A 26225-nucleotide genomic window follows, 5' to 3' on the forward strand; every position below is an offset into this window, starting at 1 on the left:
GTTCCTCTAGTAACAATTCCACTTTTTGCTCTGTTTAGCACTAATGTTTTCACAGACATGACTACTGCAACCTGGAATCCTGATTCTGACCTGCTAATGATTAAGTTACTGGTAGAATATCCCTCTCAGAAGGATTCCATTATGAATTGGAATCTCTCTTGTCCAGAAAATTGTGTTTATCAAGTTTCAGACAAAGGGCGTAACACCAGAAGCGTTTAGATTTTGCAACACAATTTTCAAGTGATACTCTACAATCTGGGCACTGGCCTTGTAGAATAGGCAGAACTTTGCCCAAATATATAGCAAAAGAACTTGTAATTAAAAAAAAAAAAAAAAAAAAATTTGGAAATAAAGGGGATAAAGGAGAAAAAGGTGTCCCTTCAACAGAACCACTCTCCAGACACAGATGTGCTCACATCTGGTTAATCCTACTAATGCATTACCTCCCCAGCGCTGGTGTGGGAGTTGATGGTTATTTTGCAGGAGCCACCACCATGGCAATACACTGTTGTGGTCATTTCCTCACGGGTGAGAAGAGCCTGTATTTCCTCCTGGGAGGGCACAAACTCCCTTGTCTTTGTTCTCTTCAGGGAATCACTGATGAACTGTGCATACCTGTCTATTTCTGAGTCTGGAAAGAGATCCTTTACCCTAATTGTAAAGAGAAGCAAAAAAAAAAAAAAAACCCCACAAAAAAACCAAAAACATTACACAGTGAACAACACAGTACCCTAAAAATTAAGACTACTGCAAGTGAAGAGTTTGGTAGAGATACTGATGTCAAATGCAACCACACAAAAACCAAGCTCATTTCCTAAATCATACAATCTTCTTTTACTAGTAATTTGAAAGTCACTGCCGTGGTATTTCTCAGCAATATATGAAATAAGCAGTTCAAAGATTCAGGGGTTTAGTGACAGCTGAAGACAGCAGGATTGACAATCTCCATTTACAAAACTGAGAATAAAAACTGTAAAATCAAATATAAACTTTTTTCATTTATTCTTAATGTGTTTGGTTTTGTTGTTTGTTTTTTTTTAATTTGCTGGCTGGTTTTGAGCCAATTTTACAGTATGTTTGAGAATTAAGAAGATAGAAAGCAGATGCCTGTACACTGTTTTCTTCCCTCCAAGACCAGCAGGTTTAAGTATAACATTATTTCCAACTCCAGTGATAAAACAATGAAATGGCTACATGGAGTATCTCTATCTCTTAGACCCAGGCCATGGATATAGCTATGTCTGTACTGACACAGATCTCATCTCACTCACTCTTTCCTAGCTTGGAAGGAATCAAATAGATTTTATTGATCTTTCTCATCATTAAGAATGAGCCAAGGTTACACAGCTGCAGATCAGGCCCAGTGCAGACTGCTATGTAAAGCTGCATCAGATGCTGAGAACTTGGGAACAAATGTAAATTACTTAGTTCATGGAAATAGGAGGTTAAAACAGATTAAAAATATCAACTGCAAGCATTATGTGCTTAGTTGCACATGATCTTGAAAAATTATAAAGTGGATTTACAGTCTCTCTCCTACTTTATAGTATGCTTTTTGCCTGTGCCAGCTGCAAGGTAGTACATACTTCCATGAGTATGAAAGTACAGTCCTCACCTTTCCTGCAGGTTGATAATGTTTTATATGTACATTAGGAAGCAGCAGGTCATCAGCACTGCTACAGTCTCACGGTATTTTGTTTGGGTAACTTACATTCATTCCACATCCTTTTGACACAACAGATACACAACAGAATACACAGAACATCTGGTGCTAAGAACTGTTAACTGAACTAAGAACTGTTCCAGCCTCCTGCAAAGGCAGGAGGCTGGAACAGCACAGGAAGATGTTTGCACGGCAAGAGGACAAGACAGGCAATTAGAACAGGCAGCGGAAGATCGCAGAGTAAAAGGAAACAAGCTGCAAATGAGACATTTACCTTCGGAGGTGGAACTTGAGGTAGCGCAGGATCCCTCTGCTGGGGAGGAAAGTGCAGCTCATACAGGTCATCAGCTGCCAGTGGTGCAGGTTCCCAGTACTGTTGGGATGTGGCATGTGGTTGGTTTGCTTGATGAGCTGGCAATACACTTCATCACGGAGGGGCTTTAAATCATGGCAGGTCTGCAGGATGCCTTGGATAATGGGTATGGGGTCAGACACTGTCTCGATTTCCTGAAGGGAGTTAAAGATCTTCACTGCTTCATCTTGTAAGCTGCTGTAACCCTTCTCTTGTTGCACTGGGGAACAATCACAAAGGTGAAAGAGGTGAGCATCTCCCTCATTTTCTACTGGCCCACCAGCACTACAATCAACTGTGCCCATCTGTAAGGGAAGAACAGCAACCTGAGCATTAGTGCATATCCTAAACTTAAATTTATACTGTAAGTTCATTAATGCTTCCTCTCTAAATATTCAAATGCAGTTTTAATTCGTATTTGCAAACATCTGATTTGTCACTACTCCCAACACATTTTAGGATACACTGTGCAGAAAAGCAGAGTAGTATTTTTAAGGGAAATGAGCACTGTAATCTAGTTCAGGCTTTAGTGTCTGCAAACGAGGTACTGGAATGTGTCCACTGAAGCCTGGCTTGTGTAATTCCAATATTCTGTGTTGTGCCTGTATTAGCTTTGACCCCAGGCTAACACAGAACTTAAGCAAATTGCTGTACCACAAATGCAACTTATACCTATTGTTTAGATTTAAAATGCTTAGACCAAAGCTTGTGCTTTTTGAACTGCTCAGACACGTGTGATACCATTCAGATGCAGGCTTGCATTCTCCTTTGCACATCTCTGGGGCTTTAGGGCCTTCTGAATCTCCTGTACAGCCTCTGCTTCCCCAGTGGCCATGTATTAACTGTATAAAGACAACTCTTAAAAGTAAGTTCCACACTGTAAGTGCTTGCTCGGTAATTTTTCCGTATTTCAGAATTTCAAAAATACAGAATTTTTCTGTATTTCAGGATTCTGTGCTCTTAATCTGCCATGTAATTGGCTCCTTGTACTGTGACAGACCTAGTATCCTTTCACTTTCTCCATGACAGTCTTCTGGCCCTAAAAGCTTCATTTTGAGGCTGAAGAATCCTGCTCTCTATTTAGTCACTTAGTTGTAGGCAAGTTCTTTGGTGCCTTTGATCATCTTTGGGTAGGTTTTTACATCTCCTGTATCTTTGATGAGATGAAGAAGGCAAAACTGTATCCTGTACTCAAGATGCAGGTGCATGATATATATACATCTGCACAGTATTTTTCCTTTTCTAAGCTCTCAAAACCTTACATTAGCTGGTTTTTTTTTCTGTACTCACCAGAAGAGTTGACATTTTCATAAAGCTGTGTAAATTGATGTTCACTTTCCTAAGCACAGCTAGATCACTACCTGTGTGACAGACTGTTTCTCCTATATACAATGTTTTGATTGAAATAAATTTCTTAAAAGATTCTGTGGCTCAGTCACTCCACATGAGATATTCTTCTAGAGTTCTTCACCAGCTTCCAGCTTTAATATGTCAAACAGTCTGTAATCATCAGCAAATCACTTTGGTCTTCTGGTGGCCCATCACTCTAGCTCTTTCATGCTTCTGACACATTTGAAGAAAGTAGTAATTTATTCTCGGTTTACAGTAACTTCTGTAGAAATACTACCCCATTGCCAGCTGCATGATGTAATCCTGCTGTAGTATTTTCTACTGGAGCCACTCACAACCCAACTGTGGCTAAAGAATGACAGGCTGCATGTCCCCTGGATGGATGATAAAAGTATCTGCCCCATTTACTTTAAGATTCGGTGTTCCCATGGTAAGAGGCAGTGGACATGGAACACACTCCAGAGAATAAAGGGAGAGAGAAAGGGACTGCTCCCTCCCTAAACCCTGTGGGCTACACTGCCCCAAAGAGACTTCACCTACACAGAGAGAGCTTACAGGTCCATTCTTTGGTGCACAGGCTCCTCACTGACCCTCAAAATGTGAGTTGATTCTGTCACTTGGGTAAAATATACTGTAATACTTACAGTTGACACTGACATCTCCATAGGGAAGTGGGAGCAGTGGGGAATGCAAGGGGTGCTGGGTGTATCGCAAGATTGGGTTCCTCCTATATGTCTGTTCCACTACTTCAAAGTTTGTGCTGTTTTCCTGGAAAAGCAAGAAAAGAATGATTATCCTCAAATAGGCACAGTCCTTTGCAGGACGCCCTAACACATTTAGGTTCAAGCTCAACCACCTTTGTCTGTATTTCTGGAGGTGCCTATGGAGACTAAGTGGTCAAAGCATAGTCCATATCTAAAAATTACCCTGTATGTTATTTCTGGAAATTAAACGCAAGACTTGCCATGGTGCATCATCCCACAGGTCACCAAGGCACAGAATCTCACCTCCAAGCGTGGTTTGTGTAATATATATAGCATAATCCCTCTCTCTCCTATGTCCTTCAAGCTTTCAACAGAACATGGTTAATGGACTTTCTGACCACAGATCAACCACTTTCAGTGTGTAATAATGAGCCCGTTCTCAACTTGGCCAGTTGTACTGTATGTGTTTACAGAATAAACAACCAAAATGCTCCATAGGGCTTAAAATCTGGGCCTGTCACTACCATACACACCGGATCACATTCTTCTGCATTTTGTCCTAGACTCCTTCCCTAACAATACATAATGTTCCATATGTCCTTGAAGCCTGAGCTGAAGTTTTCCAAGATTCTCTACAATTAACTATCTAATTGCATCAAGTTTAGAGTTCATCACAAACACATTTCTTCTGAAATTTTCTTTGGTGTGTCTTCTTAAATGATTCTAGGTTTATTTGCCGAAGTTTCTGGCAAGTTTCTTCTCAAAAATTACTCCTGTGGTACAATTTTTGCTATTTTGAAGGATATTGTCTTTCCACCCTTTACTCTGACATTTAATCACACAAGCCTAAGGTATGAACAGAACTTCATGTTACATCAAAGTCAGATGACTAGTAGGAATGGATTTTTTTGTATTTGCGTCTGGAGGATGCTTAAGAGTGGAAAGTATGGAGCAGAGACATGCAAATACTTGATGGTGTAATCCTTCATGCAATTTTTAATTGCACAGAATAGTAGTCTAGACTTATGCAGATCAGTTAACAAAATAAAATTCATGCAATATTTGAGGGTTTTTTGTTGCACAGTTGTGTATGTTTCTTTTTTTACTCTTTTTGATTTTCCCCTAAAGAGAGCAACCCCATTTTTTGCCACATTCTCAGCAATGACTGGGTTAGGCCAGTGGTGGTCTGGCTGCTCCCAGCTCCGGTGGGAATTAGCAGGATGCCACCTACCCTGATGTCACGGATGAGCTGCTGTGTAGGTGTTTCTATGGGAACTTTGGTGTCAATGACACCCTGAATGGCAGAGGCCCAGCGCATGGCTTCATTCAGCAGCTTCGTGTACAGTCTGTAGGAGTGCTTCCGCCCATGGACTATGATGTTCCAGTAGCCTGTGCAGAAACAAAGGTGGAAACAAAGCTGGAAGGTGAAACTGGCCTCTGTATTATGCAGTTGACTGGAGGTTAGCAAATGTGACATCCAACTACAGAAAGGGCCAGAAGGAGCCTCTGGGGAGCTACAGGTCCATCAGTCCAGCCTCAGTACTGGGGAAGGTTATGGAGCAAATCATCTTGGGTGTCAAAGGAGAGCAATGGAGCTGGGGAAGGGTCAGGAGCACAAGTCCTGTGAGGTGTGGCTGAGGGAGCTGGGGGTGTTTAGCTCGGAGAAAATAAGCCTCATTGGGGACCTTATTATTATCTACAGCTATCTGAAAGGAGGATGTAACCAGGTGGGGGTCTGTCCCTTCTGCCAAGTAACAAGTGATAGGACAAGAGGAAAGGGCTGTCAAAAGACTGTCCAGGAAAGTGGCTGTATCACCATCCCTGGAGGCATTTTAAAAATGTGCAGATGTGGCACTTTAGGGACATGGCTTAGTGGTGGACTAGATTCTCATTTTGCTTCTGGGTCTTGGAAACCCTTGCTGCTTTCATAGCAACATATGGTGTGTCTGGTTAAAATCCACTAGGTAGACATTAACATCCCCATTCCCAAAACAGATTTATCAACAGGAAGGTTCCAGTCCAGAGTTTGGTACAAAGAAGCTTTCCAAGATGCAAGTATCTTGCAGTGTAACCTGACTTACTTGCCTGCCAACTGGGCAGCTCACTTTCACAGACAGCATTTGGACTACACTGTCCTGTTAATCACTTGGAAAATGACCACTCTACACACAGCACCCAGTTAGATTGCCAAGTCTACTCTCAGAACTCTTAAAAATGTGTTTGACAACCTGAGAGAACCTGTCAAGGTGATGGTAATTCTATCTGCTAAAGGCAGCCCTAGACATCTGTTGATACTAAAAATGTGGACACTTTCTTGTGAATAAGCAGAATAAATTTCCTCTCATCTCTCTTTACTAAATACTTACAGCTTCCAGCCCTTTTAAAATGTGTCCCAAACTCTAGGACTCAAATGTCCTATTTTTCAAGTCTTTTTCTAAGGTTCACAGACTTCACCCTTTATCCCATAACCTGGGTTCCCTTCCAAACTCCTAAGGCAAGCAATGAAGGATCATGCTAGATCCTGCCTTCCCAGGATCAAAAATTTTTGTGCACAAAAAGCACACACAGGCCTTTGTCATCTTTTGTTTCCATCAAGCTGAATGATGCCATAAGACATGCACAGTACATCCCTTACAGTGTATGGGTTGGCTGCTGTTTAAGAGGTTAACTCTGACCCCAGAGACAAATGTAGGTCACGCCACAAAGGGACAGTTCTGGAGATGTACCAATAATTAGTGTCAACTACAGGAACTCACACCTGTTACCCTGCTTGGGGAACACTGAGATAAGCAGTGACTCTACTCAGTGACAAACATCAGCACTGCATATCTCCATCAGGTGTGAGGCACTTACAGTCACTTGCACAAAGAGTACACTTTCCATGGGCAGAGCTGTTTGCAGCCAGACACAAAGCCTCAAGACAGCCTTCTCAATATGACACACCACAATAGTCCTGCACAGTTTCCTCTTCAGCAGCTGCACAGCCAGAGTCTGCTCTTTGCCACTTTCTCCCTCTCACCTGTGTCTTTGAAGACCCTCTCGTCGGGCTGCACTACAGAGCAGAGGCTGTTGAGCACGAGCGTGCCGAGCTTGGCAGCCGTGCGCTCCGATGACTTGTAGTAGTCGAGGGCAGTGTTTGTCAGAACAAACCAGCGCTTCTTCATCTTCAGAGAGGACATCTTGTTGCTGCTCTGAACCTCCTTATGAAGCCAGCCTAGCACAGAAACACAAACATGTCATTTTGTGCGCCTCTTGCTCCCATGATCAGGGCAAATAATTTCACTGTCATCTTAGATCTGTCGCAAAATAAAGGGGGGGAAAAAAAATTGAGAAAATTCAATACTTCAACAGAAAAAAATTACAGCCTGCATTGATAAAGCTGTCAAAAAGATAATTTTCTACTCAGAGGTGTAAAAAGCAATGTCCACCCACAAGGCAAAATGTTCAAAAAATATGAGACTGAACCAAGAGGCTCCATATAAAGAAAAGATAGAGACAGACCTTCCTGAATATTAGGCTTTGTGGCTACTCTGCTGTCACACAGATACCTTATTATGAAGAGCAGAGCATACTCTGCAAAGGATGATTCCCTTTTCTCTTTGACTAATGAACAATACCAGATAAAAGGAACTGCTGCCTTGCAATTATGTATTTTGAAGTTAAGGCACTCAAACTGTTGTCTTATAGTCTCTTTTGTATCATTCAATCTCCCTGAAATTTTTAAGACTAGGGTTGAAGGCTTCTGCCACATTTTGGGAACCATTTTCTCCCTGTCCTTCTGCCTTGCCATGATCACCCCAGGACCCTTATTCCTTGACAGACATTTCTGGAAGATGCAAGGCAATTTGCTCATGCACTTGCTTTCCACAGACTGGATCAGGAGTGTCTTCACATTTAAGACCATGTGATGAGCTCAAAGTATAGAGGAAATTAAAAAATATTTAAGACAAATGGGTGAATATTTTACAATATATATGTGATCCCTACTCAGGCTCTGCCATCTTCAACTAAGCTCTGACTGAAGATGTAATTTAAATATTTTGCTCAACCTCAGAGAATTTTTCTCACCTCACTATGTTTACCACAATCAGGTTAGTTAGTTTAGCTGAGGACAGCAGCAATCCCACAAAGATCTCTCTCCCTCTCTCTCTACACGACAGGTGTCAGAAGGAACTGAGCTGCCAACAAAAGCCACAGTGTCATGTTTTAGTCCATCTAAGCCAGCTGCTCCTCATCAGCAGCCATGCTCCTTCCTATTCCCTGGTGGCATTTGCTGGACATGTTTAACAGGCTAGAGAAATCATCAGAAGATAAAACATATGAAACACTGTTTTTTTTCCACCTGGCAGGAATCAGGTAAGAGCCAGGGCTAGCACACATGTGACATGGCAAGCAGCAGGCAGGAAGGTAGAGAGGGAGCAGAGAATGACAGTTTTTGGGGAGCAGCTAAACCCTAGACTGAGTTAGCAACAACCAAGTCTCCCTGTCAGATTATAAGGAGAAGATGATTTTCACATGTAATTGCATGCATTTCCTTTCACCTCTCACAAGGAATTCCTGGCCATCGACCTTGGATTCGCCTTTGGGTTTCTGCAGCAGGGAGATCCAGTGATGCATTTCCTCAGGAGTGTCACTGTTGCAGTGAATCACACGATTGGCTGTGATGATCACGAAGGAATTCGGTCTGCCAGAAAACAAAAGCATTAAAATTAGTCATAACCATGCAAATAGCTCACAGCACGCTCAAAGTCATGTTTTTTACCTTCCCATAAACAGAGAGACTTTCTGAATACAAACTACAGAGGAGTGCAGAAATACTTAAGACCATCTCTTGTTCAGTTCCTCTGTCAACTGATGAATGCAGAGACCAGCTAAATGAAATTAAGTATCTTTCAAGAGATACTTCCAAAGACTAGAAAATATTTGTTAGCTAATAAGCAGCTGCAAGATGTCCTTGGTTTATTAGCAAGGGACTTCGACAGATTGGAATGAGCCAGTGCTTTTACCACTGGGCTGAGCTGCTACAGCTCTTTCCCTTGTACTTATTAAAACCACTGATGCAATAGCAAACACAGGTCTCAGTAGGATGAGCTAAAACATGTTTGAGATTGGTTTTAGAAAGGATGAGCTGATCCTGACAAAACAGAGGAAAAATGGTTGTGTTGCTCCTGGATGACTCAGTTCCTCTCTTGCAACTGTATCTTACCAAAAGAATATTCACAATTATGTACAGAATTGATGCTTTACATGAAAATAGAAAAACAGAAGTATGACCAGTTCCAACAGGATAGACTCAGAAAACTTTGAAAGCAAAACCAGATTTCCATGAGAAAACAGAGAAATTGAAAAGTAGAGTGCAAGTATGAAGCAAAAAGTGCAATCAAGATCAGTTAGAAAAATGCATAAACCTATGGAAGATAAAAATAAGCTGCATAAAAATGTTGGTTGAGAATAAGCATTCTCCCCAGATTTTGTTTAACATTGCTCCAAACACTGATATTCAAGAAAAGCATACCTCAGCACATACATAAACAAATTTTAACTATTCAGCTATTTGTTCCTGGTTTTCACTGGTTCACAGATCAATTATGAGGAGTACAGGCTGAGAACAGCCTGAAATGTTTACATCAATTAAATCTTAGTTCACTTCTGAAATGCATTTTGTAAACAACTAAAAACAAAGTCTTAGCAACCTGTGGCAGAGCCTAGAGCTCTGTCCCCAGACCACAGAGATAAATAACTTAATAGCTAACATTTTACTTTAGCACTCTGGTGACTATCTTTGCCCTGGCTGAACCTGTTAATATGTGGGAAAAAATTAAATGTTAACATAAAGTGATAGGAAATGTCCCATTATCTCTTCTCTGAAACTAACTAACTAAAGGTCTGTGCTCTGTTGCATTGCAGAGATATCAAGAATAATTCCGATTTCTAAATTCATCCATTATTCTTCCACAATGCTGTTTCTTTCCCCTAAATTTACAAGATTAACTCAAAATAACTCTGATGAAAGTGCTGCTTTTGCTGGACATAGTTGTTCAGTGCTGGTAATAGATAAAATGATAATTTTCTGGCATTGAAACTATGCTGTTTTCATTTTTAGGAGCTGAAGGAAAAACTCAAAGACAATACATATATGGACTTCATGCCTATGAAGTGACACCGTTTGAAACAAGCTAGAGATTTCAGCTATGTTTATTTTTTTTGGAGAAAAAGATGCATGAGTTTAAACAAATACAAACCCCAAAGGACCTACCCACAAAAATGTTGTAGGGAGTTTCTGATTTAAGAGATGATCAGATTGCTGTACCTACCTATCAGGATTGTCTGAGGCACAGACAGAGTCAATAAGCCCAACATCCAGGGTTCCCTGTAGAGTGAAGAAGACACAGATTGCATGTTAAATTATGGGTGTTCTCTGTGAACAGACTGAAATTGAAACCATTCCTCTGAATTCCAAGAGCTTGAGTAGAAATGAACACACGAGAAAGGCGCAAGTGAGTCATCTTTGCTCCCAAACAACATAAGATGTGCAAGGGGCTCCACAGGACTAGATGAAAAACAGTTACAAGTTTCCAGAGAGTGTTATGAAGGTCTGAAATAACCTTAGCTATTATCTCTGTACTGGTAAAATACATATAAATACACCATTCTTCCCAACTGCTATCTTCTGTCTGGAATAACTGTGACCCAGACTAGTCCCAGCCAAAAAAAAATTATCTGCGTAAGGCAGCCTCCCACTTCTCCTCCAGCCAAAAAGAGCTATGTGTGATCAAGCTGAGCAACCCACAACAAGCACCATGCTCCTCACTGCTTGCCCTCTTTGCTACCAGCTTTGCTGTTTCTTTATAATCACCAATGTCCAACTTTCTTACACTGCTTCAGTACAGCATGGCATGTGCTGGAAAAACATGCACAAATAGTTAAACACAGAGGGCTCCAAGCATGCCCACAGGCTGGTTGCACAGTAACTCACCACAGCATTCTTTGGATTGGCCTGTTCATCCTGCATTTCCCTCAGCTGCTGTGCTGTAGCGCTGTGAACTCGGCTCAGGACATTAAACCAACCACTGCCAATCAAAACAGAAGCAGAGTTAAACTTTCTGTAGTGAAACTGGCTCAAGAACATGACCAAGGAACCTGGAAAGATGCCACTGGGAAAATTTCTTCATTCACAATTTCCTGAATACTATGTCACAAAATATCTCTTGGGCTGATCATACCAGATTCCAATGTCTTCCTTCCTCCTTATTTATCCATGAAAATTCTGTGCACGTTCCTCAACCCACTGACAGCTGCTCCTGCAAAATCCAGTTTTCCACTTGTTATTCAAGGAACTCTAAGTAGACAGTGGCTTTACAGGTAGCCCATGTCAGCAGACTGAGAAGGGCATACAGCACTTGTCAAAACAGAGTTAGTTGGGAATCTTCCTGGGCTAGAGTCTTAGAGACGCCTGGGAGCCTTCTTGATCAAACTCTCTCTGATCTGCTAATAAACTTGAAAGTCATATGGCTGGCAATTAATCATGGGTTTGTTTACAATTGAATTTGGAGTGAAGTTTTTTGTCTGTGAAAGGGCTTCTCTTACAGACATATCTGGAGGCTAATTGCTGTTGCAGAAAAGCAGATTCTTATCTGCAGCTTCCAGTGAGAGCAGCAAACAACCATACTTCGTGGAGGATTCTCAAACTGGATACTCTGCAGCATCTGCTCATCTGTCCTTTGCTACTGCAAGTGCTGGGGCTTTCTTCTCCCTCAGAACAGAGACTGATAGGGCAGAGACAGAGGCTGCATTTGGCTTATACTCATCCTAACAATTCTGCAGTGTTAAATCTTAGGGCATGCCTACTGCAGTTGTGGAAGTTCTGGGTTAATTAGTTACTATTCCTTCCACTACTGCTCCCTAAATTTGCCCCTCTCTAGTCCATATGGCTGTTCTTCAATCTATTTCTGTTAAATTGTATCCACATACCTTCCTCCTTTCTCTCCATTTACCAAAATAATAATATACCATAAATAATACCACAGAATCAGTAGATCAGAGGAACAGTTACACTAATAGGGCTGAGAGAGCAGAAGCCTTGGTAAAAGTGGGAAGACATGAGTGGCTGAAGACAGTAACTTCTTGGCTTTGCATAGCCAGGACAGGTTGTCCAACCTGCCCTTAAATAACTGATTCCCACTGTCTGGCCAGGATGCCAAGAAGGAAGGACATGAGTCACTTGTTTGCTTTGCACTGGGAAGATTTTATCAGATGACACTACAGACTCTGATAAGCTGTAGCCTTTTTTCTGTCTCCTGGATAAAACCCAGCTGCTCTCGCAATCATTTACAGACAACATGAATAGACTTTTTGTTTGATTCAAGACTCCATTAAATAAATAAATCAGCTATTATATGTTCCAGTTTATATTAAGGTTTGTGTGTCTGCCGAAGTAACCCTTGAATTCAGCATGCTCACAGCCACATGAGAAGCTGGCAGTCCTGTGACTGGCAGACCGAACCACAATCTTGCTAGCTGTATCATCAAGTCCCCAAAGTAGATGTGATGCATCCCAGGAAGCACAAAATGACACTTGGGAACAAATCCCCCCTTTTCTCCAGCAAAAGGGAGTTGATTATGTTTCTCAAACTCTCCCATGAGTAGCTGGGTCAGACCTGCACTGAATGAACACACCTAACAAAACTCCCTGTTGTACCTGGCATCTTCTGGTGACTCTGCAACGATGTGGTAAACTCGGTCTTCTGTCACAATGTCCAAGGCATTCTCCTTTTCATGAATATCCACAATCTCTCTGGAACACAAGAAAGCACAAGTGCCAAAGCTCTCAAAAGCCTTTCACAGGCCTGAATTCCATCTGGTCAATTCTTTCACATCATACCCTTCACCACAGAGAAGGGAAATCACTGGTTCAGATGGTTGGTAACTCTGACAGAAATACAAAATTCTGCCAATACATATCAAAATGTTTAAAAAATATCTATACAGTTAAAAACCAAATCTTTAGGGCACTACATGAATTTTCAAGACACCAGCAGGCTAAATGGAAGAAGAGGTAACAGGGAGGCTGATATAGAGATCTGTTTAGAAGTCAGGTGCACCGTTCTTTTTGGCACTTTACAGGTCTGCATAATGCTAATAGGTGACCAGTCTGTCCTTTCTTAAAGTGGGAGCTGAGGAATTGACTATGGCAGCAGAAAAAGCATTCAGGACTCAGGAAAAGGCACAGTACATGCTGCCAAATTCAAATCCTGCTGTGAGCTTCATAATACCTCTGTGAAATGCTTGGGGAAGCCAGAAAACAGATGGAGTCTGGGTAGGAGAGAATGCATGGGGTATGTACTTAATTAGCCCCTCCTGGTCTGGCTCCATCCATGGCTTGGAAAGAGCTTCTGCTGGATTATGAAATGCAAGACTGGGAAAAGGACTATCAAGTAATTGCAGACTCCCTCCAGAGTAAAACTAGATGCTGTGAATGTCTTTTCCTTCCTTTGTTTCTGATTCTCCAAGCACCACGGGAGATACGCAGGCCAATGAACAGCAGCGCTGGACCCTTCATTACTGATTTAGAGAGTGAGTACTACGGATCAAAGGGATTTATTTTCACACTCACTTTGCCCTTCTGATATCAATAGTCCCCTTCAGCTTTTCCTCACTATCATTCTCGAAGTACATCAGCTTGGACTCTCGAAGCACAAACCAGCGGCGTTTCCAGTTGCGGCGCGAAAGCGTCGACATTCCTCCGCCCTTTTTGTAGAGCCAGCCCGACTTCAGGGCCTCCTGCTTGGTGCGGAACCACATGAAGGCCTCGTTCTTCAGGACACACCAGCGCCGCCGCCACGGGTTCATGAGTCCTCCTGCAAAAGCGAGGGAGCAAAATTTCAGCAGCCATGCAACAGGGGCCAGGCTTTCATTCTGATCCTGCCAACTGATCCTGGGCAGGAACAGTTGCCACTTCAGTTCCTACATCAAACAAAGGAACGGAAGGAGAGAAACAAAGTTGTGCCTATTTTCAAACATAGGAAAAGCAGAACCAAACTAGTGAAACAAAAATAAAATATAGAAATAGATGCACTACTCAAGTATTTTTGTTCTGAGTTCAGTTTCATAGCTGAGAATGAATCATTTAAGCCCATACCAAGTAGGCACAATTAAGTATCAGTGGCAAAGATATCCCTGACACCCAGCTCCTATCTCTTTATTTGTTGCTTGAAATAAAATAAGAAAAAAAAAAAGGGAGAATAAAATGAGAACTAAGAACAAACAAAGATGATGATTCTGGAGAAACACAAGAGGAAAGCAGGTTTCCTGGATCCCATCTATCCATGGTTTTGGCAAAATCCACTTACCTTTCATGTAGAGGTAACTGTGAAAATATGGTGGCCCTGAGCCATTGAAGATTGTGACTCGTCCGTTACAAAACTCCTCATCTGTATCAATGTAAACATCCACTTCTTCTTCACTCTCCAGAAACTAAAGCAAAAAAGAAGAGATTATAGGCTACTTGGGTTCTCCTGGTCACAGGAGGACCGGAGCAATTAACAGGGTTAGAGAAGTCACATGATCAGAAGGTGCAAAACTACACATAGTCCCTTTGCAAAAAAAGCACTTTGGTAAAAGTAGAGGCTTGACAGCTTATCCATTAATGCCTAAAGCAAGAGCATGGAATTTTCATACCTGAAAGGAGAGCAGTGGACATGGCTAGAAAGCTCAAGCTCCCTGCAGTAACAAAACTTCCTGTTTCAAGGCAGAGCTCACCTTGCAAAATCTGATTTGATGGGATTAAGAGAGAATTCTTCATTTTGGAGAAGCTTTCTGATTTTTCTGGCAGAAAGGCCACACTGCCAGACAAGATGGAACAGTGATTTAACCCCAGCAAGAAAATTACTTGCTTTGGGTTGATTAGGAAAAGAAGCAGTCCAGGACAACTGAACCCTAAAAACATCAATCTGAATTACTGAAATAATAGTACTGAATTTACTCATCTCTGTTCTCCAACTAGATAAAGGCCCTCAGCCATAAGTACTTCTCACACAAAATCATTTCCTTTACCTTAAATACAACTCCCTTCAATTTGCTCTTTTAATTTAATGCTAATGAAGGTAGTTCCTTAGACCTTTTCCTTCCTCAAAGCATGTTGGTTTTTTTCATCTTCCCTTCTGTCTTCTCTCTGTGGCACTCTTTTGTCTCATCCCTGGTCCACTAATTCATTCTCTCCCTTGGCATCAAGTTTCAAAAACCAGGTAGTCTTACAACAGCAGCTACTGATGAGATCTTGACTCAGCTGTGGTTATCACTTCCTGTGGCTCACACTATGACCAAGTATCAACAGCTTTTTCTTAGTATTACTCAGTGATGAGCCCAACAAAACCCTCCACTTCTATTTGCATTTTAAGAAGAATAGTAGAAACCAGCCTAAGCTGTGACAGAATGATTCATGATTTGAAGATTACCTGACAGTGATCTTTGAGTACCTGCCCACAGAGAAGGCACCTTTACTCAAGCAGATCACATAAAAAATTCTGATGGCTGGCAGCTGACATTAGGGAAATGCAAACAAGACAATCACGCAACTTTTTAAAGAAAGGTCACAATCTATCACTGGAAAAACATACTGAAGGAAATAAAATGAGTTCCTAAAAAAATGTAAAAACTGAATAGTTTTCTAATATGTATTTTTTAGTTCAAGTGCCTCTTCTCAGGGATATCATTTATTGGAAGTATTTTTGTGGCTGTCACTGGCTTCACACCTGAACCCCTCACAGTCTTATGTGGGCTTTGACATCCTGTCCTGTACGGGGATTTATCATTGCATTATTAAGCAGCTGGCCTGTCAGCACTCTGACGTCCAGACCCAGTGTGGGAGCTAAGCTGAGTGCTGAAGTGTGAGGCAAATAGCCCAGCTTTACCACCCTGTCATTGTCCCTGCAGCAGAAAGGAAAGGGTTCAGTGATCCTGGCTGTGTGCATTGGGACCCAGCCCAATCAGCACAGTAATTTCTTCCAGCGTTAGAATAACTTGTACACAGCAGCTGAAAATAAACCTTTGACTCTGAACAGACCTAGAACAAGGGAAGTTTTAGTGATGGAGTCAAATCAAACCCCATCCTTTCCCATCTCCTCCTTTCACTGCACACTGGAACCTTAGGACCCTTCTGTGAAACCTCTCTAAGGTAGTACATAGACCTCCAAATGTTTGCTTTCCTAAAGGGTGTTACATTAACATATGGCAATGGAAACAATCTAAAATAGGTACACATGTACTAGACTGCATGTCAGCAGACAACAATCACAGGCCCTCTGACCTTCAGCCTATCTGTGACTCTTCCTTTTTTTTGCAAGCTGATTATTGATATAAGAGAGAGTTAGATATTAGTAACTATATGCAGGGTGAGCAGGCATACAGTAAAAAAGCAAAGCTGTTATAAACATCAATGAAGTCACACTAATGTCCAGAAAGGTGAAGGGAGATATTCTCACCGAGTCCAGGCTGCCACGGTTGGAGTCCAGGCTGGTACCATGGGAGTGTCTCAGACCTTCCTCATCATTCAGAGGCTCAGCTGAGGCGTTACCTGCATCTCCATAGCCATCAAACTCCTCATGGTCGTAGTCAGACTCCACATCTTGGGGAGAGGTGTAAATGGGCTCTCCTGCCTCTCCACTGTTACTCCTCTGAGTATCAGAGACAGTGCTGTAAATGCTTTCTGCTGGGTCAGATAGGGCTCTCTGCTCCTTGGGGCTAGTGGTTCTTTCCACAGGCAGTCCTGGAGCAGGGGCAACCTCTCCCACTTCCCTATGGAGATGCAGAAGGCTTGTGTTTGCAACTTCCTTTGAGTAGTTACCACTGTTTCTTGTGCCACGCTGATCTGAGACCACCAAACTGGAAGTTGGCCGTCCTTCATCATCGGCATGAAAACCCTCATCCACTTCTTCTTCAGCCAGCGGTGCCACCAGGCTGCAGTCAATGTTGAGCGTCCCCTCACTAGAAAGTGAGTGCTCTAAGGTCTGCACACTTTCATCCAGATTGCCAAAATCCAGCAGCTCCAAGAACTCCTGGGCAACCCTTGATGCCTCTTTTTCCAACCGCTGTATCTCTTCTTCTCGCTGCCGATAGATTTCATTCCTAGTGTCTTCAGAGATGACAGACATGTGATCCTCTTTCTGCTGCTGCAACTTTTCAATCTCCTTCTCCAGTCTTAAGATCTCCTCCATCTGACGTCTCTCTTCTTCTTGCAGGGGAATATCCACCTCCTCAGTGTTTACTGTGTCCACCTTAAAGAATTTAGAACAGTGTTAAAGCACTTTCTTCAACCTGTGTTCCTTGCCTGGACCTTTCATTCTTCCTGTCTCCTGTGCCTGCCTTGTACTTACCATCTGCAGAAAGGTGACTCCAAGCATCCTGCAATCATTCATGGTGTAAAAGCTAAAGGTAGAACTACTGGATCTTCAGGTACCTCCTTTTTCCCAGCAATCCACCTCCATTATGAATCATACAAAGAAGCTCACTAGGTTCAGTGAATTTTTAGAAAAGCCTCTCTATCTGTTCGTCACTGTACACTGTAATTGGGACAAAAGCAGCCTGAAAGTCCATTCTCTCTTTTTGAACTCACACACATATAGGAGAAAGCAACTATACATGAACACATATTTGCATAGACCACTTAAGAGCTGAAGATTTCCCAGAAATTCATTAAGAGCTCTGGAAATGTCATAATTTCCTGAAATGAGGATCTGACCATCAGAATTTAGGGCTGGAAGGGATATCTGCATGAAATAGGACTGTATCCACTCCAATCACAGCCCAACAAAACTCCACGAAGAATTTCTTGGGATTCTTTAGCATCACTAGATGGCTGATGACTGACTGCTGAAGACTCTGTCTTACTCTACTCTCCACACTGAAGTAACAGGAAATTTCTAGCAGATACGTGATAATTAGAAGATGGAAGATACTCGTAACTTTCACTACTGTTTAGGATAAAGCCACCCTCCCCTCCACAGAGGATACTGAAAACACACGAGAGAACAGATACACACATGAGAAAAAGTAAAAACGAATTCTGATAGGATTTCATGTACTTCCTGATAGGACTTATGACAATGCAGTCAATATATTGACTCATTCAAGTCTTATTCCTTGTTTTCTTTAGCTACCTTGTTGCTTGTTCTCTACTAGACTCCTACTTGTGGATGAACACATTTCTATGCTTCTAACCTCTCCTGAACAAAGATGGTCTGAAACTGGGGAACAAGTGGTATGAGAAAAAACCAATGAGATACACAGCCATTTTCACACACCTCTGGGTAGGTGGTCTGCTCTTTGGTTTGCCAAGTACCAACAATTAGATCAGTTACAAGGGGTTTATTTTAGCCATGGCAGCAGTCAGCTGCACTCTTATTTCGGCTGTTACAGGCAACAATCCAGCAAAACAGACTGTGTCACAGTACAGCACATCAGAAGGTTATCTAACAAGCTCAAGCAGTACAGATAAAAATAGGATGCTGCATGTTCAATATGGAAACTTTCAAATAGAACCAATGCAAGCTCATACAAGAGCCTTGAAAAAAGCCCTACCTTGTTAACTCTATGCACCTCTGCCAAAGCCAAACATCTGCAGGTTTTGAGTGAACAAAACACATTTTTTAAATAGTGCTGCCACAGTAACAGTATTGGTATCCAGGCAAAGTGGAGGCAATGAAGGACTCTTTACAAATATTCACAAGAAAACACGTGAAAAGAACAACTGTTAAACTTACCTGGGCCACCTGCAGTAGCACATTCAGTTGCTCCTTTTCTCTGTCAAAAAACAAGACATAACAGTCAGAGACAGACCTAGTTCTCCTATGTGAGGTTTTCAGAATTACATGGACATATCATCCCTCCATGGATAAGGTTAAAATGAGGTACTTGCTGTAAGACTGATTTAAAAGCTTTTGCAATTTAGTAAAAATCCAATTCTCTGTGGTTGGCATGACCTTTGTGGATATAACAGATTTTCCCCATGCACTTAACTTTCAGATCAATTAGGAAATTGGATTAGTTGGAACACACCAGGAAGGACACTGGAAACAGTGACAGAAAGACAAATCAGACTCATGATAAAGGTAAACAGAATCTTCTGAAGTGCTATACATCTGTGAATACTGAAGTTGTACGTGTGTAATTGACAGGTATCAGGAAACTGTTTATTTTTTAAAAACAGAATTACTGCAATAGCAGCATTGAATTTGTGTTTTGTTTTGCTTTTACAGTATTAAAGCCCCAACTCGCCTAACTTCTCAGTGGCATGCAAAATCCAGCTTGTCTGTTAGTAAACATGAGCAGAGGAAAAATCTATCCCAAGGTGTTGCATGTCTACCCAGAACAAAAAGGTTATACTCCAAAGCAAAGCTATCACCATGGCCAGTTTCTCCAGTGGAGGTGTGCTACAACAACTGAACCAGCACAGACAAATGCCAGGGTCATGCTTAAGGAGCAGGAATAGGATGCTGCTGGATGGAAGAAAGTTACTGCTGCCAGTGGCGACTTTCAAATTTGTAATTCTACCCCAAGGAGAACAGGACAGCAATGATATTTATTTCCCAGGCCTTGCAGACTTTCCCAGGCAAATTCTAAACTACAGCTGCAAGTCAAAAAGTCCTTAAAGCTCTCACTCTTGTGACTCTCGCTCTCTCAAAAAAAAATCCAGGAAATTATCTGTAAATGAAAGCTGACATGAGTGAGATCCAGATGGTTCCAACTCTACTGAAAGATCCCTAGCAGATATCATGAGTTAAACAACTGCCTTAAATGATAAGAGGGCTCAAAACCACAACCATTTTAAAATAAATCAGGAGTAACACCTATAACCTACATATAAATTCCTGCAACTGTTCCTCACAGCTTTTAAACCTTTGGTATTTCTTCCTGCTTTCTAGTTATCATCAATTGATCTACACTCTCCCTGAAATGTGATACCCAAAACTAAGGACAGCACTCCAGCTGAAGGGTACTGAAGCATCACCCCATCTTACAGAAACAATTCTGTTTATAGAGAGCATTTGCTTCCCCCTCTCACACAGCACAACACTGGTGACATATTTAACTTAGCCTCCAGACCTTTCTTCTGCTGTTGAAGTAAGCATTCCTCCTCCACTCCCTGTGCATTTGATTATTCCTGACTGTAAATCTGCATATGTCTGTACCAAAAGTTATCCTGTTTTTCAGATCCTTTAACTTGCCAAAATTATCTGAACTGTAATCCTAGGCTATGTGCCTACAATCCCTCAGCAGACGGTTTTATCTGCGAATTTAATAAGGATATTCATATTTCTTCATCCAAATTCTTATGAAAACATTGCACAAATACCATATGCAGCACAGATCATGGAAGAATCCCATTCAAGAGTTCTCTTCTATTTAACAAAAAACTACTATTGTTTATTAATTAAATGCAGTAAAAACACAAATCCTAATCTTGCTTCACATACTTTTTCCCAAAGCAAATTTCTTTTAGCATCTTAGTGTATTGTCATAACATATCAAAGCCCTTACCTACCTTTTACCTTTTACCCAAAGTCAAGTTACCTATCCTTCACAGCTTCTGCCTGTCCACAAGACATGCCATAAGCTACCACAGAAGGAAACAGGTAATGCTGTTTATTCTTCAGAAGTCCACATTGGCTTGATTCCTTTATCAAGTATTTACAACTGTTTGATCATTTGTTTCAGTATTTTCCTGCAACTGAGCTCAGGCTGACTGGTCCACAATTCCCTTATTCTTCATTTTCTCATTTCAAAAGGGGGTTGTAATTGTTTGGTATTTTCCATTTTTATGGAAAAATTACTATCCACCGAGGAGAAGAAAAGAGAGTATCTACTGTCTTAAACTGCTTTAGCTAGTTCTTGAAGTACCCAAACATTATTTTCACCAAATCCCGATACCTTCTTCACAATTTGTAATTTGATTAATGTGAGCATTTTCTAACCTTTTATTTCCATATGTTCTGAATTCTTGTATCTCCTTCCTAATCGTATTTAATATCCAACAGTTAAGCTTTTAGGGAAGATAAAAATAGCATCAAATACCTCATTTTTCTCAACATTATTATTTTTCTTCCTCTTGAGTGTTAGACCAAATTGTTCCATGTCTCCCCTCTGCTAACAGAGTATGCACAAAAACTGCATGCCAACTTCTAGCTCATTACAGTTCAAACTGCACCTAGGTCCTTCTGATTTTGTCTCTACACTAGTGTTGGGGTTTCTTGCTTGTTCTCAGCAGATGAGCTGATTTGCATTTCTATGGACTTCCATTTTTTAGGTGGATGCTCAGAAGATAGCAAACTTGGTCTGCTAGTACCGTCCTGGCTACTCACTCAGATGCCATTTAAAATTAATTAGAAAATGAAAATAAAATGAGTTTCCCTGATTCCTAGAAACACTGACACCTCTCTGTCATGATGCTGGGTTGAACACATCTCTCGTGGTCTGGGGCATGAGAAGGGCAAAAACACTCTATAGCAAAACAACTAGATAGGTCCTTCCTTTTATTATAGAAGCAAATGCTAAATTGGAAGGGACCCATCAGGATCAACAAGTCCAACTCCTGGCCCTGTGATGTGACCCCAAGAGTCACATCATGTGCCCAAAAGTATTGGCAAATGCTTCCTGAACTCTGTCAGGCTGGTGCTGTGACTTCTTTAGGGAGTCTGTTCCAGTGCTGACAACCCTCTGGGTGAAAAACCTTTTCCTGATACCAAACCTGAATCTTCCCCAATTCAGCTTCCTGCCATTTCCTCAGGTCCCATCACTGGGCATGAGAATGAAGAGATCACAGCCTACTCCCTCCTCTTCTTCTTGTGAGGATGTTGAAGACCACAATGAGATCTTCCCTCAGTCTCCTCCAGGCTGAACAGATCAAGTGGCCTCAGCCACTCCTCCTATGGCTTCCCCAGCAGACCTTCACCATCCTCACTGCTCTCCTTTGGACACTCTCTAATAGCTTAATGTCTTTTTTGTATTCTGGTGCCCAAAACTGCACACAAGATCCAGGTTGAGTGCTTCTAATCTTAGAATTTTCTGATGCTTGCCAGTCTGATGAGATCCCCCCTTAGGAAAGTACATTACAAAAGCCTAGAAGAACTACTTCTGAAAAGCAAAATATCACACAATTATATGTTGAAATTTATATACTAATAAACCCAGCAGAGTCCAGCAGCTGCAGCAAGCAGCAGCGCTGACCCCACACACAGCAGCACTTCTCATTTCCCACAAGAACTGCTGGATAAGCTCCTTCATTGCCGTGGGGGTTTCCTGCCATCCTTCCCCTTCGTCTCCCGACAGTGTGGTCACCTGCAAGGCCGTCATCTTGAGAGGGAGGGTCTGATGCCATTTTCCCTTTGACTCCCTATGCACCATGGCCTGTGGCGGGTGCCATCTTGGAAAGGGGTATTTCCACCATTTTGGGTTCCAATTTGTCCTCAGGGGCTTTGTGAGATCTAGCAATTTTGTATACAGTCATTATTTACTGCTGGTTTTTGCCTGTTGCAGTTTCACTTGTTAGTAAACTTATTTTTTCACTTACAGCTACTTGTATTCGTTCCTTATTGGTGGAAGAGGACTGGTTAAAACAAAGGGGGAGAACTCATTTTAGAATGTTCCCCTTTAGATTGTCTAAAACCAACACAGAATGCAAGATACCATCTTGTACCTTTCCTTCACCTCTTCCTCTTCCTGTTTCCTCCTACGCTCCTCCTCTTCTTGCCATTGTCTTTCCTCTTCCTCTCTTCTGATCTGCTCTTCCTCCTCCTGCCTCCTTCTCTCCTCTGCTTCCTGCTTCCGCCGGAGCTCCTGCTGCAGCAAGTGCTGGTAGAGGCTGCGAGCCAGGCGGCCACGCCAGTGCTTCTGCAGGGTCACCGCAGAGGCCTTCAGGCGCAGCAGGCTCTTCTTCCAGAAGTATGCTCGGTAGTTCTTTTGGATTATAACAACACTGGATAGCACCTTCTGATACTTCTTCCTAAAAACAGAACCACACACTTAATGCACCACAAAGTAATACATGCTCTGCATTTCTCCTGCCCGTGCATACCGACCACATCCACAGAAAAGTCCTTTTCAAAAAAACAGAGTTCAGAAGTGACATGATTTCTGTTCCTCTCCTGCCACTCACTGCCTGTAAATCATATTCACCTCACTGCTCTCCCTCCTACATCTACTACTAGTTTGTTTCAACAGGCACCTAGTTTTGTGAAGACTCTCAGAAAATGAGGGAGAGATATATGGCACATGGAAAGGGAAGGCCCAAAGTCTCCTTGCATTGTACATAAACACATTCACTGTGCAGTGAGTGTAATCATTCAGTATGGACTCATTAGAATAGACACATACAAATGGCCTTCCTATATGAGAACAAATATTGCTCCACCTCTTAAGTGGCCAAAAACAAATTACTCCAGGAAAGGCAAAAAAAGTGCAAAAATAGATTTGGTCACATTAATTTCACACTGTCTGGGAGAAAACACACTGATACTACAATACTGATGGCTGAATCAAACATTGTAACAGGTTCACATAAACAAATGCTTCTACTGCACAACATTTTGCCCAAACAAGAATCATAGAATATCTTGAGTTGCAAGGGACCCACAAGGATCATCGATATCAAAATCAACTTTGGAGCACCTGAAGAACATGACAAGGCCCCAAAACACATCAATCATCACTCAATGTTTCTGTAGTCTAGTAAAGTTGTAGAAAAGTCAGTTTTTTCCCTCTGCATTAAAGACTATTTTTATCAAGGACATGAAAAAAGTTCCTGGTAGAAGTTTGTACATGACAAACAAACTGGAGAAATTACCATTACACAGAAACGGATCAATTTGTAAGCTAGATTCAAGCAAACATTAAACAACTCCAAAAGAATCAGTCTTAAGGTATCGTACTGAAGAATCAAAGGCCAAATGCAACTGGTGTGTGACTATGTTGGGAAGCAGCAGGTCAAAACCGGATTTTTGGGCCCCAGATCATCACACAAAGGCAAACTCCCACCACAATGCTATAGAAAAAACACTACTGGGATTCTTATACTTGTAAGCAGAAATGCTGTTGTATAGAATACTGCTTTTATCCTGTGTTCTCTGACAGCTCCCCCATTTTAAGAACAATGTTAGACGTTCAGGTGATTTCTGAGGAAGCAGGACTGGAACCAGAAATCAGGCTTATAGAATGAGAGCAGTTCTGTGCAGGACCTTAAGAAATAGGAAAGTCTAAGGAAAGGCTTTACCTCAGTTAAAGTATCCACATTTCTATTTCTCCTACAGGAGCCATAAGATTTAACCAACCTGAAGCTGACATCTATTAAGGCTGAAAATAAGCAGATATTTTTTAAAGTAATTTAATATATTTAGACGCTGTAGTATCTTGCACTGGGGAACAACCATTGTTACTACTCAAATCAAAAACGTCTTTAATCCAAACCAGAATGTGCAGAGAGAAATTCTATGGGGCTGTTACAAAGGATCTTGGGCCAGCAGGCTACAGTAATCCTTGAAGTCTTACAGTCCTAGAAAGCACACTGGAAATAGCATGGTATTCTCACATATACTTCCCACAGACCTTCTGTAATACCCTGAGGAAAGGACACACCTTAAAATCCCTGTTCTGGCAATGAAATTCCCTTCAAATGGAACAGGGACCCATGCTGACAGCTTGCCACCTCCCTGCACATCAGATACATCAGCCCAGTCAAGAAAATCAGGAGAGGGATGCTAATAGCAGTAGTGTGCAGAGGTCATGCTTTTTTTGTAAGTATTAAGTCAAAGGGAGGAAGTACAGAGAAAAGGAAAGGCAAGAGGTGGTAAGAAGTGGGAGGTTTTAGGTTAATCATTCCTAGGCTGCAGTCCCCTCATCCCCACTTCTGTCTGCCCTGTGTCCTGCACATGGGGTGTGAACAGCTGCACATGCACTCTCTGCCAATGCAGACTAAGTGCATCAAAAAGAGTGCTCTGACTTTTACAAAATGCATCTGCCAGAAACTCTCTCAAGTGCAACATGTGCCAAGCCCTGCCCAGCTCCAGGCCAGCTCTGCCTGCTAATCTGCCAGGCTGAAGTGCCCCCTCATTCCTCATGACCACAGCCAAGCTTGCAGATGCCCTTCAGCTGGAATTGCTGCTCACAGGCTGTGAATTTCGTTCCCTTTTTACAAGCTTCCACTCACTCTTCTGCAATGGGCAAAGAAGTTCAACCTGCAGTCCAAGCAAAGGGGTTGGGAGACTTCCTGACCATGTATGACACCAGAGAAGGCAGGCTGGCTGCAAGGCTTCAGTGCTGCATTTGAAATTTATTTCATTATTCTGTCAGTGAGCTGTAGTTAGCAGTTATGTCTCCAAAGACTAGAGATAACAGAGTTATGGAGCAATTTGCTACTGTCTTCTTCCCATGAACAATACAGTCCTGAAGAAACCAGGGGGCACAGCCAAATTTGTACATGGATCCTGCACTATGTGGTTTTTAGCTGGTGAAACTGTTACCTGCATGTCAGAGGTCCACATATTAGCTGTTTAAGAATGGGGCCATTTTAATGGGCTTGATTTTCTTGTCTCACATTCTAGTGATCAGAGATACTAGGCTGCAGGGAATGAGGGCAAAGAAAATCTGGTTCTCCAGGCTCACAGAACAAGTTCACAAAAGGGGAGAAACCAGTAAAAACCTTCCTTTGCCACTCTACTTTGCATGAGACCAAATTAATTTAAATACACTTATACTTGCAAAACTAACAGAAATGGTATCAAGCATAAGGCAGCACATACTGGTATTCCTGCCCAGCTCTGCACAGACCATTCAGCACTTGCCCAGATGAACTCCTGACTGCTGGACTTTTTTCAATACAGGTGCAGTGCAACTGGAAACTGTCTTGACAGAAAGTTTTACAGTCCCCCTTTCGAGCTCTTCTTTACTCCATGCTCTCCTCCCCTGTGAAGCCCAGTTACCTCCAGCTGCTTGTGAAGATTTACACTCTGGCTGCAGAAGCGCGGCTTGTCCTTAATGATGAGACTCACAACAGCAACATGTGGGATGAGGAATTCAGAAGTGTGGAGCCTGAAGGACCACAAGATTTCTAACCAAGAGGAATACTGCTGCCACACAGTCTCCATCACAGCCCTGCAGGGAAGCAGCTTCC

General features: G+C 42.0%; 1 protein-coding gene across 3 annotated transcripts in view; it reads right to left on the reverse strand.

Moving 5' to 3' along the window:
- The window catches only part of LOC111932162 (unconventional myosin-X-like), an 89312-nt gene that overhangs the window by 6477 nt on the left and 56610 nt on the right, over positions 1-26225 (reverse strand). For all 3 annotated transcript variants that reach the window (XM_086898576.1, XM_086898577.1, XM_023931128.2), the window contains 14 exons: positions 22758-23063; positions 18826-18865; positions 16549-17340; positions 14419-14542; positions 13683-13926; positions 12768-12863; positions 11046-11139; positions 10384-10439; positions 8611-8753; positions 7089-7283; positions 5301-5458; positions 4010-4133; positions 1938-2235; positions 444-651 (listed from right to left, as the gene is read on the reverse strand). In XM_086898576.1, the coding sequence (XP_086754702.1) occupies positions 444-651; positions 1938-2235; positions 4010-4133; positions 5301-5458; positions 7089-7283; positions 8611-8753; positions 10384-10439; positions 11046-11139; positions 12768-12863; positions 13683-13926; positions 14419-14542; positions 16549-17340; positions 18826-18865; positions 22758-23063 (2878 nt within the window). The remainder of the gene's footprint in view (positions 1-443; positions 652-1937; positions 2236-4009; positions 4134-5300; positions 5459-7088; positions 7284-8610; positions 8754-10383; positions 10440-11045; positions 11140-12767; positions 12864-13682; positions 13927-14418; positions 14543-16548; positions 17341-18825; positions 18866-22757; positions 23064-26225) is intronic.

The sequence above is a fragment of the Cyanistes caeruleus genome, chromosome 7 (genome assembly GCF_971803275.1).
Source record: "Cyanistes caeruleus chromosome 7, bCyaCae1.hap1.1, whole genome shotgun sequence".
Classification (NCBI taxonomy): Eukaryota; Metazoa; Chordata; class Aves; order Passeriformes; family Paridae; genus Cyanistes; species Cyanistes caeruleus.